General features: G+C 43.1%; 2 protein-coding genes across 2 annotated transcripts in view; both read left to right on the forward strand.

The window, feature by feature from the left end:
* Nucleotides 1–5,858: 5,858 nt before the first annotated feature.
* LOC145417415 (uncharacterized) lies at nt 5,859–6,569 on the forward strand. Its single transcript, XM_080286098.1, has one exon. It carries the CDS (start codon nt 5,859–5,861, stop codon nt 6,567–6,569), a length of 711 nt encoding a protein of 236 aa, XP_080142224.1.
* A 2,033-nt stretch (nt 6,570–8,602) lies between these two features.
* The window catches only part of LOC145417464 (prefoldin subunit 3-like), a 118,291-nt gene continuing 109,259 nt past the window's right edge, over nt 8,603–17,634 (forward strand). Inside the window, exon 1 of the mRNA XM_080286161.1 lies at nt 8,603–8,697. Coding sequence (XP_080142287.1) covers nt 8,626–8,697 — 72 coding nt within the window. The 5' untranslated portion in view covers nt 8,603–8,625. The remainder of the gene's footprint in view (nt 8,698–17,634) is intronic.

A 17,634-nucleotide genomic window follows, 5' to 3' on the forward strand; every position in this document is an offset into this window, starting at 1 on the left:
GGTGGATGGATTATGTAATTTTATTTCAGTTTGTATTATAAAGCATTTAAAGTGTTATGTAAGAAAACTCTGGCATGTTTTAGATGTCTCCGATTAACTAGGGGCAGGTACCAGCACGTCCTAGAATGTTGGAGAAGAAGGGATGACTATATAACCCCTTAACCGCGGGGCGTCACTTTCGTGACGCTTGGGAGCAAGGGATCATACCGCGTGGCATCACTTTTGTGATTCCATGTTATTTTGAATTCGCCCAGGCTTTCAAGTGGTGGTTTGTATCATCTATCAGTACTGCCAATGTCCAACACTAAATGGCACTCCTAATCTCATTTGTACTCCCATCCATTGCTGACAATTTAGCCATTTCTCCCCATTCTTGACTCCCCTCCCTACCTCCCCTCCATTACCCTATCCTCTCGCCTGCCCGGCCGTGCTACGCTAAGTAAATCTTCCCTGGAATTTTTCACTGATTTCATCCATTGAAATAAGCCCTATGCCCTATTCTTATACCAAATGATATATACAAGAAAGAAATAAGGTAAAAGAGAGTGCCATACACCTAGAACGGGCTAATTATCACCTGACAACACCTCACATGCACACGTTCACTAATTTTCGCTGTTTATTTCTCCTTGAAATATGCTGTATAATCTATTTTCGTAATAAAAATATATATAAGAAAGGAAGGAAGAAGTCTAAGTGATATTTACATTCACCTGGAACTACCTAATTACTGCAGGTCACCACACTGTATTCTATGCTAAGTAAATCTTCCCTGGAATTTTCCACTGATTTCATCCATTGAAATAAGCCATATGCCCTATTCTTATACCAAATAATATATACAAAAAAGAAATAAGGTAAGTGATAGTGCCATGCACCTGGAATTGGCTAATTATCACCTGACAACACCTCACGTGCACTCATTCGCTAATTTTCGCTGTCTATTTCCCCTTGAAATATGCTGTATAATCTATTTTCGTAATAAATATGCATATAAGGAGGGAAGGGAGAAGCCTAAGTGATATTTACATTCACCTGGAACTACCTAATTTATTATGTATTGTCTTGGTTTCCTGCCAATCATTTCACTGCTATATATTAGCAGGTCTCACAAGGCTGAAGTTGGTAGTATTGCACTCACCCTAGCCAGGTGGCAGGAGGCCACCACTATCAATTCACTGTCGTCTTTCACGGTGAAAGTATGTATGATTCGCTCCTGCTAACTTCTGCCGCTTTTTAGCCCCATGCAAAGGGCCCAGTGACCTTTACCCCCTACTAAACCTCGTGTGGAAAGAGGTAGGTAAAGGCCTGACAACTGATAAAGAGTGACTATGATCTTTGTATTGAGTAAAACAGTGTAAGTGGAATTGTAAATAATGTGTAAATAATGTGTAAACAGCAAGTAAAAGCAATGAATGTAAATATAAGTGAACAGTGGAAAATAGTTTTATAAGTTACTTCAAGTGACAGTGCATAACAGTGTAAATAAAACAGAAATGTAAATAATGTAAATAAAATAGAGAACGTAAATAGAAATGTACATAGTAGCATTATAAGAATACGAGTACAGTATATATACCGTACTAGGAGTAATGAAAGTGAAAGTTTCACTATAGCATGTATGAATACTATGAGTTATGACAGTGAAGGTGAAAGTGACATTCACTCTCAATGCTAGTATACAGGACGAGAAAGTGAATGCAATGTATTTTACTGAAAGAAATTGAATGCCTACAGTGACAATAAACTACTATTACTGAAGGAAACTTATGGATAAAGACTGTAGATATATATAAGTGTTATATAGTAATAGAAATGTAAACTGTGAGTGTTTTTATAAATAATAAATGACAGAACACCAGTGGCGAACTAGCGCAAGTGGAAAGGTCATACACCCTCGTAATTTTCATTGCTTTCACAGTGTTTTTTTTTTTGGAGTATGGATTCCAAACTATTTGAGAATCATAGAATAGTATTTCTAGTGATAATATCTGGCTGTGGTAATCATATTATGGGTTGTCGGGAAGTGTAAAGTGGAGACTTCGTTACCCAACTTCAGAGGCCTCCACAAGTCCTACGGTACTCGATGAAGGCTCAACAAACACCCCAGGAGAATGCTGAAGGTATGTGCCATAAGCATATGTGATTTTAATATTCTAGGACTAGTAACTGATTTTTGGCAAATATTTTTAGAGAGTCTGTCGGAGCGCGAATATGCACTCAGGAGCCGCAAGAAAAAGCAAAACAAGCCCGTGGTTAAAGGGTTAAGGAGGTGGAAGAGCCATGGGCAGTCAGTTTCATCTCAGTTAAGTTTAAGTTTGGTTTACTGTCAGTTCAGTTAGTGAAGATTGTATAGCTCTGGTACTTGTGAAAACAGTGAAGTGAAACTGGCAAGCATTAAGTGTAGTTGTCTGGAAAATAAAGACAGCGAATTTAAGAAGCCAGTGTTTATTTACCACACCTTAACTGATTTTGTTGTTGCACACCGAAAGGCTGACCATAAGAAGAAGGACTCACTCAACAACGTCCTTCCTATGCTGAACTAATGCTGTTGGACCCTGTGGCAGTGTGGAATGGGGACAAAATACTACTATAGGGAATTTGAACCACCTATGCAGCTGAGAATCGCAATACTCCAGGCAGGAAATGTTTTGTGGCTCCTGATTGGCTAGGAATGATGTAATCTAAAACACTGCCAGATGATCAATAACCTCTGTGTATAAACACTTTACTCTCGTGTTCCTGGGAAAACATGCTCAACTGTTTAACAACAATATGTTTGTCTGATCCACATAATAACACTGTGAATGTTTTATAATAGAAATGAACAGAGTAATGTACAGTACATGACATGACAAACTGGCAACTTTCCAAAAGGAGTCTGAAATATACAGTGTTTCAAAAAAACTGATATCATTTGAGATGTTAATATCACAGAAACTACATAGTCTAGGCAAATGAAACTGAACAGGTTTAATGATGAGCGATGTAAGATTTATTCCTCAAAATGTGAATAAGAAATTCAAAGGTATGTGGATTCCATGAACGATTTCACAAATTTTCAATATGCGTGCCACCTGTGACACGGCACACGTCAGGTCAGTAATCCAGCTCCTGCCAAACACGCTGCAGCATGTCTTGGGTGACAGTCTCCAGTGCGGCAGTGATTCTCTCCTTGAGTTCCTCTAGGTTTGCAGGAAGAGGGGGGGACAAAGACCAGTCCCTTCACATAGCCCCACAGAAAGAAAAAAATCACAAGGTGTCAGGTCAGGTGAAAGTGGTGGCCATTTCAACAGCACATTGTCTTATCACCAGCAAGACCGATCCATCTCCCTGGCAGATTCTCATTGAGATAAGTCCGCACAGTGAGCTTCCAATATGGAGCCCCATCCTGTTGAAAAATGAAGTCTTCATGTTCATTTGCAATAAGCTCATCCATTAGCCAGTTCTGAAGTATTTGCAGATAAACATCACCAGTCATATATCCCTCAAAGAAGAACAGGCCATGAAGATGATTCTTGGAGATGGCGCAGAACACATGCACTTTTGATGAGTCCCTCTCGTGCTCAACTGCGGCCCGAAATGTGAACATTATGCCTGTTGACTTTGTCATCCGTATGAAATGTGGCCTCATCACTGAAAACAAGACGTTCATCGAACTCATCTTCTTCAAGTTTCTCTTGAATATCAACACAGAAGTGTTTGCGTTTTCACTTGTCATTTGCCTTTAACCTGCTGTGTGCCAGTGCCATTTTAAAACGGTCTGACATAATTCCGCGGCCAGTGCCAGTGCCATTTTAAAACGGTTTAAAATAAAAATCTTCACTGTGACTGCACTTTTCAAGATTCGTGGGTAAAAATTGGCAGGCATGAAAGGTAACTGTTCCTCTATCATCCCCCAGGCTGTCAAGGCCATCCACTCACTCACTCCCCCCCTCATGCTCGCTCTGCCTCACTCTGCCTGTGTGCCTCACCCAGTGCTGTACGGTAGCTCCCAAAAGTATCATTAGAGTGTGGAAGAGGCTCAATGAGCCTGTGACTGCAGATCTTGAACCACAACACTTCTTATGCGATGGCTTTGTGCAGCAGACATAATTTGTGCTTTGTAGTTATAGAACTGATCCTGGTTTTTCCAATATTTATCCAAATTTCTTTTAAAAATTTCAACTGACAACCAGGTAAGCCAAATAGTTAGCTCTCCACCAGTGCAAAAAGGGAATTCCCATGTTTGTTGCTACTACAGGAGGGAAAGTTGCAAACATGGGATCAGTGGCAAAGGTTGTAAGTTTAGTCATCCCAAACCATGCCAAAGACTGATAAATCACGGCCCAAGAGGAATGAGAGGCTGCAAACTAGGGAGGGAATGCCCTAACTATCACCCAGCCCTCTGCCAAAACTCAGTGCATAAACAGATATGCCTCAATAAAGAATGAACCTACACATATTCATGGAACCAGACGGGAACAGTGGGAACGGGAACAAAAGGAGCCCAAAGATGACTCACTGCCCCAACAGGCCCCCCAGAGACGACAACACCTTGCACCAAGATTACAGCAATGCCTGGAGCAAACTACCACGGAGACCAGCCACAGCAATTTTTTAGAAATGATTATGGAGATCAAATATACAATAGCCAACCTAGGCAAAATGGTAGTTGCTCAGGGACACCTGATTCAAAATCAGATAGGGAAACAAATAAATCTGCCACAACTGCAAACCCCAATGTCACCTCAAATGTTCCCCTGGCTCAGTGCAGTAAAGGGCCACTAGAAAGCTTCCTTATGGGAAATATCTGAGGCCTGTACACAAAATCAAACAGAAACAAAGTCCCATTCCTAGCTGACCTATCATACCAGGAAGACTTTGCCTTCCTCGCTCTCACAGAATCCCACCTCAGTGAGGACATCAATAACGCTGAAATACAGCTACAAAATTACACAGTGTTTAGAGCAGACAGAAAAAATAGGTCCCACGGGGGTGTCAATATATGTTAGAAACGACCTGTCGGCGAACACCCATACCTTACTCTCTTACTCAAATGGTGAAGCAGAACTACTAATATTACACATCAAAAAACTAGCACCCCGTTTGGGATACATGGCGTCTGGCAATGAATGAATGAATGAATGAAAAAACTAGCAATGATTGTGGTGAACATATACCGTCACCCACTCTGCAGCAAACAAAGCTTTAGTGAGGTCCAAACAAAGTTGAATTCCACCATCGAAGACCTACCTCCCCCCTTAAATGACCTTATTATCATGGGAGACTTTAATCTTCCCATTATCAAATGGCCAGCAGGAACTATTGGGGGAGGAAGTCATGAGGACCAAGATCAGGCTAGAGCACTACAACACCTCATAGAACAACTCTTCTTAAGTCAAGAAATTACTATACCAACCAGAGGAAACAACATCCTGGACCTCCTTTTAACATACAACCAAGAACTACTACATGGGTACAGAGCCGAGAAAACAGATATTTCAGATCACAACCTCATTACAGTCACACTGAATAGAAAGAAAACAGCCAGGGAGACTCAGATACATGAAATTAATAAAGAAGGATTTAGAACCCAACTTTAATAGTAACATGGCTGATTGGGAGGGACTGAAATCCTCTTTGGCCACAGTGAAATGGAAGCAAACATTACAAAACCAAGATCCAGATAGTATGATGGAAACCATATTTACAACAATATTTCACATCTGCAAAAGTCATATTCCACAAAAGACGAAGCAGGGACTTAGAAGGACGACCATACCCAGGGACAGAAGATTACTCATGAGAAAGAGGATTAAATTAAACAAGCAAATACAAAAAACCAAAAGCGAGAGAAAAAAACAAGTACAGTAATAATGACCCAGTTGACGGAAACAGAAAAAAGTCTCCAAAACTCCCATGAAGAGCAACGAATTCGAGAAGAAAACAAAGCAATCATGAACATCAAACAGAACCCCAGCAACTTTTTCAATTACACCAAGCGGTTCCTGAAGACGTGCAGCCCAGTCAGACCCTTGGTAACAGCCGAAGGAGAAATGAAAGAAGATCCCAAAGAAATATGTGGACTTCTAGCCGAACAATACCAGTCAGTGTTCAGCGAACCAGAGAAAACTAAGAAAATACTAGATCCAAGGACCTTTTTCTACAGCCCACCACAGACACCTGAAGACATCAGCATATTACACAACATCGAATTCACAGAACAGGACATCACCATGGCAATTGAAGAGCTCAAACCAAACTCAGCACCTGTCCCCAATGGCATACCAACCAATCTTCTAATCAGGTGCAAAGATGTTCTGGCACATCCCTTGTATTTACTGTGGCGCCATTCCCTAGACACAGGCATAGTACCTGCAGAAGCAAGGAAAGCCATGATAACTCCAATCCATAAAGGCAGAACCAAGGGATTAGCAAAAAACTACAGACCAGTTGCCCTAACCTCCTATACAGTAAAAATCTTTGAAAAGGTTCTGAGAAATAAAATTTATGCCTTCCTCGACAGAGGATCTCTCTTCAATGCTGGCCAACATGGTTTCCGTAAAGGAAGATCCTGCTTGTCATAACTCCTCGCCCACCACGACAAACTCCTCCACCACTTAGCAGAGGGTGACAATGTCGACACTGCCTTCCTCGATTTCGCTATGGCATTTGACAAAGTCGACCATGGTATCCTTCTGCACAAGCTACGAGACCTAGGCATAACTGGAAAAATAGGAGTGTGGATTCACAACTTCCTCACACAAAGATCCCAGACCGTTGTAGCAAATGGAAGCATATCAGCAGAACATAGAGTTGTGAGTGGTGTCCCACAAGCTTCTGTTCTGGGTCCCCTACTGTTCCTAATAATGATAGAGGACATTGACAAAGAAGCTGCGCACTCCACACTTGCCTCTTTTGCTGACGACACCAACATATGCAAGAGCATCAGACCTAGTGAAGATGTAGTTCTTCTCCAAGAGGACCTCGACAAAGTCTACCGTTGGGTGGGGGAAAAGAACATGACGTTCAATGACGGCAAGTTCCAACTGCTCAGAAGTGGTACCAACCAAGAGATCCTCAACAACACCTTTTTGCTCACAATTGAAAATGAGGCAATTGACACAAGCTGCCATGCAAAATGTCTTGGGGTATACCTAAGTGATGATGCCACTTTCAAGCACTACATAGAGCAAACCATCAAGAAGGCCAGAAGAATCACTGGGTGGGCTCTTAGAACCTTCTATTCCTGGGAGAAGGAGTGCATGCTGACTCTGAGGAGGGCACTTATCCAACCTATCCTGGACTACTGCAGTCAGCTATGGACCCCCCACAGGATTATGGACATTCAGGCCCTTGAGTCCATACAGAGAGCATACACCAGGCAAATAAGGGGCATGAAAGAACTCTCCTACTGGGACAGACTTAAAAAACTGGGGTTATATTCTCAGCAGCGACAGAGAGAAAGATACATCATCATCTACACATGGAAGGTCCTTGAAAAATTGGTACCTAACCCTTCCAACATCAGTGAGGTGGAACCACATTTTAACCAGAGGGCAGGTCAAAGGTGTGTAAGAAAAACCCCACCATCACAAGCACCAGCGAGGATCAAGACTCTCCTCTCATCCAGTCTGCCCTACAATGGTCCCAGAATCTTCAACTGCCTGCTACGAAGAATTCGGGGCCTAACTGCTATATAAAACACTTCAAAGCCTGACTGGACGAATTCCTGAGGATCATACCTGATGAGCTGCCAGTACCAGGATACACATCGCTCTGCAGAGCGACTACAAATTCATTACAGGACCAAGTGGACCAGCAACACATGGACACTGGGTTCGGAGGGAGTGTTGGAACACCATTGCTCTGAGGAATTTTCTCGCAGCACCTACAAGTAAACAAGTAAGTAGTATCACCCATTCAGGCAATGATGAAAAACATTACACACAATACTGTTTCTCGCTTATTTTGTATTTGCGGAAGAAACGCCACAGGAGAGAAGTTCACATAAAACAGTGCAACGAATTGGCTTACCCTATTATTTCTTCGAAATCTGGAGCTACGATTTTGTAAAAAGGTAAGCAGCGAAAGATCGAAATCCGATAATCGGTCCTTACTATCAACCTTTGGTAACGTTAAGTAGTTTATCATTACTGTAGTCTGTGTTTGTGTGTGTGCATATACACATATCCTTAGGAATAATATTTCCAGTAATAGTGCTGATGCAATGCATGAATTAAAAAATAAATAAATAAATAAATATAACAAACTGTTCGCTGTTAGCGGAAGAAAACCACGGAGATGGAGATGAGCTATTTCTCAGTTCTTCTGTTTACTAAAAATGTAATCTTGTTTACTTGTTGTAAATGCTAATTGTTTGACCTAAGAAGAACATATTTGGTTTAATAAATTTATATTAAGTAAAAACTAAGTTGCTTCCCTGCCTATCATAATAATGACATAAATAAAACTCCAAAAGGACCCTGAATATAATTCATAAAATAATGGAATTAGCTGATCAGTGTTGAGAATAACATTTTTCATATTTGCTGGGATATCATAAGTGTTCAATGGGTATCACACAACAACCTGAGTAGAATTATATACAAACTGTAGTCTCACTCGTAAGTTGTAAACATCATGGCCGGCGACAGTGAAAAGCCTATGGACGAGACGAAGAGTTTTATGGGCATACCGGAAGCTCAATTTGTGGTTCGTAAATTGAAGTACCATTGTTACTATATGTGTGATATATGAGAGCGGGTGACATTTTGTAAGACGTCACCATATACAATGAAGCCTCACAGTGGCCACCACCGCCCAGAAGCATGACTCGTTCACTGTTCATCATTAATATTCCATCTTTAGGCTATCTCGCCTCTGTAACATCAACAGGTGCATGTTTTTCAAGCATTCGGCATTGGCAAAACTTAATGTAACTAGAAATAACAGGATAGGACTATTTTTTTCTCCAAATGTATAAGCAGGTGTAACCAGTAACAAATTAGCCTGTTTATATATATTTGTATAAAAGATGTGTAAAGGCAGAAGCCCATAGGTATGCTAACTTCAGAGCAAGTTGCCCTTTATGTACAATAGAGAGTTTATGGTGGCATCACGTTCCTGCTGTAAGCTCACTAGATAATGCTGTACTGTTAGTACATGATAAGGGATGAGTTTTGTGAGTGTGGTAATCGCAGATATGTATTAACCATAATTTTTTATGTTGGGAAAAAATCCTAGGGAAGAACGCTGAAGCTTAGGGGTATTGCTAGGAGCACTTCCACCAAATTTATTTTACTTCATGATTTAGGTGAATATATAGATAATCCACTACCCAGCAGTTGTTGTTTCCAAAATATTGTTTGATGTGTTGCTCAATAAGTTGGTATGATTTTTTTTTTTTTAAGACTTTGTTGATACTTTACCACACAGGTACAGGTCTTCCAAATACTTTACCACACAGGTACAGGTCTTCCAAAGTTCCAGTTGAAATTGTTTCACAGGTTGACCAGGATAGGGTAAGTTAGAAGCTTTGGTCTGATATGAATTATGGGTTTCCAACTTTAGGTTTAGTTGCAGTCTTCAAGAGTTAAAATAATAGGGGGTCTGGGGGGCTTTGCCACCCAGCTTGGTTAAGTTTGGTTAGGTTGGCGAGATCAATCAGTGAAAAAGATGCCACAGATGTCCAGGCAGCTTCCTTAACCTGCCACATCCGGGCAGATTTTTCACCAGTGACCCCCCAACAATCCTGGCAGACGAAAAGTTTTTTTTTTTTTTTTTCTAAAACCTCCTCTTTTTATGAGAAACGTCAAAAATTCAGAGGGAAATTGCTCACCTGAGTCTAGAAGTGGTATAAACAGATGACCTTCCCCTCACCTGGCAGCTTCTTCTATCAAGCCGTACTCCAGAGAAGATTTTTTCTATGGGAGGGGTAGCGTAACTATTCCAGACCACTCAGAATAGGTAGATATTTATTTATTTGGTGCAAATTTATATGTAGTACAAGAGTATATTGGTTTTCACACAATAACATAGGCGATATAAGCGTTCTTTCACTCTCCAAACACATCAACATACTGCACCTTATTTGGTGACATTACCTCCTCATCACTTCATCTCGTTTCTTCCTCTGGAGCCATGTAAACTTTGTCCTCCACAGTGTCATTGATTGGAGAATCACTCTCGCCTTGAATTGCATACGTGGTGCGACATGTCTTTACTGGCCAGGTCACTGGTAACAGGTGAGTTGCCGAGACAATGATGTGCGGGGGGGGGGGACACACGGGGTAAGGCATTGTCCCCGCCTGGCCTCGGGTAGAGGAAGGTGTCCCACGTATAGGTACCAAGAATCACATGCGAAATTTGAAAAATGTGCAAATGACGGACCTCTCAATTGCAAAACATATGGGTACGTCATCGGGTGTCACCATGACAAAACGTGGAGACGTACCCATTCGTCAGTGGGTCGCGGCAGGTTAAGTACCCTAAAATATGTAAAATTTGCATCCCTATGTGTCAAGTGGGGTTGGTGGAGGATTAGTGCCCCTCCCTGTAAAACAATTAACTCTAAGCCCTTGGCCACCCTGTTTGGGATACATGGCGTCTGGCAATGAATGAATGAATGAATGATGTTTGTTCAAATACATTTTGTGGTCTAAAATCAACAAGCAATTATCTGTTTTGCATGTTGTACAAAAATTACTTTCCTCAAGAACATAAGATTGTAAAAAGACAAGTGGAATGGCCATGCCTTTATGGTAAAACTGTACACAGACTTTTATGTTCATTTTATTTATCGAGAAATATTACTCCTGTAGGGTCTTCTATAGCCCTAATGTTGGCATTTTTTGCTTCTCTCCCTAGTTCCATTGGTTCTAACCTTGGCATCCTTCAGTCATAACTGGGGCATCTTTATCTACCCATTTTTATCCACATGCCTAAATCACATAGAGAGTGGCCATAAACAAATTAATAACATGAGAGGATATTTGCAGTAGGTCAGTTCAGTCATGCTAGAAAGCTCCTACAAGAGTGTGACTGAACTACGGTAGCTACTAGAACAAGCCAGAGTTCTCTTCAGATCACCCAGTCCTCTGCCACCAGGCTGCCATCCCTCCATTTTACACCACCCTTATTCATGTACCTCTCCACCTGATCCTCAGTTTCCCTGTCCCCCTCCTTACATACACAGTCCTAATCAGACTTTCACTTCGCATTTGCTCCACATGGCCAGCCATCTCAGGGCACTTCTTGTCACGGGGTTTTTATAATAACACAGCAATTTTAAAATAAATGGTTAAATATTATTTAATTTGATAATAATATTCAATAATATTGAAGAGCAGAGACAATGATTGTCTTGCTACATCAAGCAACGATTACTTTACGCTGACTTGCTAAGATTCTCAAGAACGAGAATTTATAAACTTTCTCAACAGTACACAGCAGAGACTAATTACTCACAATTGCTGAATTACTGTACTGTTAGCCTCTGGAGAAAGTTACATCACCCCTGACAATAAATAACTAATACTAACATCAGGTTCTTGCCGATGCTTAACTCCCAGGTGGCACAACGGATATTAAGTTAATACAACAAGACTGGTCTAAGTACCAGTTATGAAAGCAAACGTTTATGCAAGCTAGGAGCTATATGGAAAATAAGCTTAATTATGGAGAAATGAAACAAGATTTTACTTTACATTAAGCTCGAGAAAGGAACTGTTAAATTTATTAATTACAAAAAATAAATTTAACGTTACAATTCAAATCAAATTAAATGAGACGCACTCACTCACTCACGCAATAGCTAAATACTTACGTCTAGAAAAAAAAACACCTTAATTAAACTCTTATAACTAGGAAATACACAAAAGAAATACTATAGTCGATGAATGCTGCGTATCACCCAAGCTGAACTAGGATGGAAGTACTGAAGAACTGTGGAGTTTGGGTACTAGCTGACCTCACACTGCTAACACAGGACCTCTCTCCGTCGCAGCAACAACTGGACTAAGTCGTGGGAACAAAAGCGGAGCACTCGGCCGCATTTTTTTAACGGTCGAATGAGCAGGGGCGAACAATAAAAAACAATAGTATCGCTCAGTACAGCACTTAGTGACGTGCATTAAATCGGTCACTTTTGAAAACGGTGACGAATGTTTTGAAAAGTATACTCCGAAATGGAGGGAGAAACGGTTAGCTGAGCGATACACAGTGAGTTTTCCACTAATAGTTCGTGGCTTCTCACAAAAGGGAAATGTCGCGAACTGATTCGTGACATTACGCCCTTACAAAGTTAAATTTTTTCCTTATGGGAAAAAATTTGTGGATATATATGTACACATCCTAAGTCATTCGCACAAGATTCACACTGTGGTGTGTGTGCTATCCTGCTACAGGAGAAAGTCGCAGTCGCCAGTGAGCGAAAAAACCTCGTATTTACGTTAATAGAAACAAGCTTGAGGGAAAAACTCCGTGACGACTGTGAAAATCCTGTACTCAGGTCAAACTGAGCGAAAGTTCGCTACATTTACATTAACAACTAATTGTTATGTAGTGTAGTGTATGTAATACACGGTGTAGGTGTGACAGTTGTAGTGTAACTGTACCTACGTGTAAAATGACACAGTAATACAAATTTATAGTAAAATAATGATGACGAGGCAGAAGAGAAGGGGCGGCAGCATGCAACAGGAACGGCCAGCTGATCTGCACGGCTGCTGCACCCACCAGCTACACCTGCGAAAGGAATTAAGGTGGAGCATCAAAACTGTTATTTCTGTCTCTTTCTCTCTCTCTCTGCCTAGCAATCAGTACTTATGTCATTATTAACCAGGAAACGTAATTCTTGAATTCACAAATTGCTTAGAACCCTTATAGCTTACTGGTTAACGTTTATTAACTAGGAAATGTGCCAATTCTTGAATTACTCAAATCTCTTAGAATGGGCAGTTTACTAGTTAACCTAACATTATTAACCAGGAAACGTGCCAGTTCTTGAATTCACAAATTGCTTAGAACGGGCGGTTTACTGGTTAACCTAACTCTACACTTACGAGTAATACAGGAAGCTGAAAATCGCTACGCAATCTCGGGCAGGTCACGTTTTAACACCCACCGTGGGTGTGAACACTCATGTGGGTAATGTGCATTCTCCGGGAATCCTCAGAGAGGCCCACAGCTCGAGACATTCCACAAGGTAATTCATACACAGCCTCGGACTGTCTCTGCAAGGTTCTCAAACTTCCCCCTTAACTTATGGTATACATGTATGTACAAGCCCTGGATATACTGTGTCCTGTAGGGCCAACGAGTGAGACGTCTGGTCTACACTTTTAACTGGGAACCAGGCTGGTCCTTGGATTACTCAAATCGCTTAGGATGCCTATCTTACGGAACCCAGCATGCAACAATTGCCCATATTAGTCAGCAGTTAGCAGGTGAGACATCAGGTCTGCACCTACGTTATCACTTCCCTTGATGTATCTCACAACAAGGTTAAACTGCTGTAAATACAGTGTCCAGCGTGTCAATCTTGCATTAGCCGTCTTGGTTGTGCTAAGACTAGTGAGTGGCATATGATCAGTTTCCAGAGTAAATGGTGCCCCAAAAAGATAATAATAATATTTTTTAACACCATCAACCACAGCCAAGAGTTCCTTCTCAACAGTACTGTAATTCCTCTCGGCAGGTTTTAGCCTACGGCTGTGGTATGCCACTGGGAAGATTCCACCTTCCGATTCCTGCATCAATACGGCACCTACTCCATCTTGTGAAGCATCAGTGCGCAGTATGAAAGGTTTGCTGGAATCAGGCAACTGCAAGATAGGCTCCTTGCACAACATGTTCTTAAGAGCAATAAAGGATCTCTCTTGCGCTTCTCCCCACTCAATGGTGTTTGGAGCATATTTCTGTAGCACTTCGTACAACGGTTGGGCAATGAGAGCAAAGTTGGGGATAAAACTCCTATAATATCCCACTAGGCCAAGAAATGCCCTAACCTGTTTCTTGGTCACGGGTCTCGGGGCTTCTCTAACTTTCCTGATCTTGTCACCCTGACACCTGCAGTGATTGTTGCCAACAATATGACTGAGGAACTCCACCTCACTGTGAGCAATCTTGCATTTGCTAGGCTTCACAGTCATGTTGAAACTCTGGAGTCTACTGAAGACAATTTCCAAGAGTCTGAGGTGCTCCTCCAATGTGGCGGAATGAACGAGGACATCGTCAACGAACATCTCTACTCCTACAATACCATGGAGCACTTGTCTCATGGCACGATTGAATACTGCTGGGGAATTGGTAAGTCCAAATGGGAGGACTTTATACTGGTACAACCCCCTAGGAGTAGCAAAGGCAGTGAACTGACGACTCTCAGGATGAAGGGGAATCTGGAAGAATCCCTTCGCTAGGTCAAGCTTCGTGAAATATCGTGACCCTGCCAGCTTGGAGAAGATGGCAATATGGTCACCCATTGGCTCAGCATCCACTTAAGTGATTGCATTGAGCCTTCTATAGTCACCACATATCCTGACTCCACCATCTTTCTTGCGGACTACTACCATCGGACTACAGTAAGGAGATGAGGACTTTTCGATAATGCCTGCAGTCTCCATGTCAGCAATTTCCTTATCTACTGCACCCTGTAGTCGCATGGGAATCGGATATGGCTTAACCTTAATAGGAGCATTGCTGGTCAACTCAATTTTATGACACGCAACCTTTGCAAGTCTAGGTTGGTCTGAGAAGACATCAGCATACTGACAGAGCAGTGACCATAAGGCATTTTGGTCCCCTACTGCTAAGTCAGGGTTAAGTAAAACATCTCCGACAGTCTCTTCCTGATGGGACTGAGCGGTTAAGGGCTCGTCATCATGGTCATCAGCTGGGATCACCGCAGCTGCCCCGGTTTCTTCCAGTGGCTGGTCACTATCATCAGCTACTAGTAGGCCAGTCTCCTCGGGTTCTGACTCATGATAAGCCTTCAACATGTTAATGTGGAACCTTTTACGAAGATTCCCCATCTGTATTATGTAGTTGAGGTCTGAAATGCGCTCTACTACATCGAATGGACCCTTCCACTGCGCCAACAACTTGTTCTGGGCAGTGGGGAGTAATACCAAGCATTTATCGCCTGGACTAAACTTCCGAAGCTTTGCCTTCTTATCGTAATAAGCCTTTTGAACTTCACGCGCCTTAATCAGTTCTTCCTTAGCTAACTCGCACGTCGACTGGAGGCGGTCAGCCAAATCAAGGACGTAGGTGTAGGTGGTCTTGACTTCAGGGTCGGGTTCTTCATCGTCCCATAACTCACGAAGGACTTGAAGTGGGCCTCGGACCGACCTCCCATACACCAGTTCAAAGGGTGAGAATTTCAATGAATGCTGTGGGGCTTCTCGATAAGCAAATAGAAGAGGAGCAATGAACCGCGGCCATTCCTTTGGCTGTTCGGCGGTCATGCGCCTCAACATCTTCTTGAGAGTTCCATTGAACCTCTCACACAACCCGTTACACATGGGATGATACGGCGTAGTTCGTAAGCCTCGGATGGACAGCAACCTGAACGTTTCGTTCATCATTGCCGAAGTGAACTGCGAACCCCGGTCGCTCAAGACCTCCTTAGGGATACCTACACGACAGAACACTTCAATTAATGCCTCAGCAACAGTGACGGCCTCTATATTCTTAAGGGCCACGGCGTCAGGCCACCGTGTGCTGAAATCAACTATAGTGAGGATATACTTTGATCCATCACTAGCCCTAGGAGAGATTGGCCCAACTATGTCAACTGCTACTCTCTCGAACGGTTCCAGAGATTATGGGCATTGGCTTCAATGGCGCAGGACGGACACGTCCCGGTCAGTGGTACGCTGACACACATCACATGAACGTACGAGCCTCGTTATTTCCCGTCCCATTCCTGGCCAGAAAAGTCAGCATGGATGCGGTCAGAGGTCCTCTTTTGACCCATGTGACCTCCCATCGCTGAACAGTGACCTAATTCAAACACTGCTCGGCGATACTTTGCAGGAACGACAAATTGCAGTCGAACCTCACCCTGGGGTGTCTGTGACTCACGGTACAGCCGTCCTCGCTTACGAAGGAACCTGGCTTGACCTCCCCGTGAATACTTGATCACTTTACCCTCCAGCTTCTTGCGCACTGAGGCAAGTGTCGAGTCAGTCTGTTGCTCTTGGACAACATCTTGACTACGAATCAGATCTTGCGGCGTTGCGACGGTCAACGGAGTGACGCGATTTGGAGCCTTGGCCATGGCTCGTGTTATCGCAGCAGCCGAAGTCTGAGTAGCAACATCTACGGCACAACTATTTTTGATGCCAGGTATGTTGCCTAAGATGAGGTCAAATAAAGGTTCTGGCATGACAACTGCAGCTGTCAAGCCAGTGAAAAATGGAGACGCCACCTGGATACGTGCCTCAGGGAACAATCTCACTGATCCATCAATAAGTCTAACTTGGATCTGTCGACCTGTATACTCATCAGGCCGAACTAAACTCTGCTTAACAGAGCAACCTGAGGAACCATTGTCCCTCAGGACATTTACAGAAACACCTCCCACAGACCCTGGCTGAACAAGAAAGGCAGTGTTGCTGGTGGAAGGGTCTGAGGAGGTAGCAGCCAGTCATTCATGAGACTGCGGAACAACCGATGCGGCAAACGTGGCACCCTGGGAACTAGGTGTCTGAGGAGAGTTCATGGTCGGAGGGGGACTTGTGAACTGTTGTGAAGTACCTGTACTGGTAGAGATGGCACCACCGGGTACTTGTGGAATGAAGGCTGCATTTGCCTCCTGCCTCCGATACACTAATTGACCTGACTGAGGGTTACGTGGCTTGTCCTTGTATTGCTGCTGCTGTTGCTTGGGGAACTGCTGCTGGTTGGGGTGCTTGTTGTACCGCTTCCAAGCAGGCTGCTGTGTATTTTGCCCCTGGTCCTTCTGTGGTTTGCTTGGACCTTGACCATTACTCTGAGAACGGCCTTGGTGCTGGGATTCAGTCTGAGACGGCTTCCCAGACTTGGCAGTATCTTTCCTGCTCCAGGTGTTTTGCTTACGAGCTTGATACCCGTATGCAGTAAAGAATGCGTCAGCCTTCTCTACCATTTGGCTGGCATCTTTCACCTGGCAGATCTTAAGCTGTGCTATGAGCTCAGCAGGCCATGACCTCTCTAGCTGTGTACGCAGCATAAGGTCAATTATCCCCTCACGCGTGGAAGGAGTTTCATCTTTCTCCATCCACTCACCTAGGTAAGCAGTGAGACGGTCGAGGAACTGAACAGCTGTCTCCTTGTCTTGGAGACGAGCTCGCATGAACTGAGCTTTGGCGTCGTCTACTGTGAGACCATACGCCTTAATGAGTGCAGCTTTCATCACTTCATACGTGAGATTGTCTCCACGAATTCTGTGGAGAATATCGAGGGCAGGGCCCTCAAACAGGCTAAGAAACTGAAGCCGCTTAGCTGCATCATCGAGCTGGTAAAGCTGAGCCATGTCTTCAAATCGAGCTATGTATGGCTCGATTCGCTCGCCATCTTTGTATGGGGGAAGCTTGATGTGTGGGGTCGCCAATACATGTGCAGGGAGAGCGCTCGTGGAGCTTGAACCAACTGCACCAGATGTGTCTG

Source organism: Coenobita brevimanus, chromosome 110 (assembly GCF_032717465.1).
Source record: "Coenobita brevimanus isolate Jiangsu-jjx chromosome 110, ASM3271746v2, whole genome shotgun sequence".
Lineage (NCBI taxonomy): Eukaryota > Metazoa > Arthropoda > Malacostraca > Decapoda > Coenobitidae > Coenobita > Coenobita brevimanus.

Excerpts from the sequence above, each read along its gene's own strand:
- LOC145417415 (XM_080286098.1), top strand. The coding sequence starts at position 5,859 with ATGACCCAGTTGACGGAAACAGAAAAAAGTCTCCAAAACTCCCATGAA.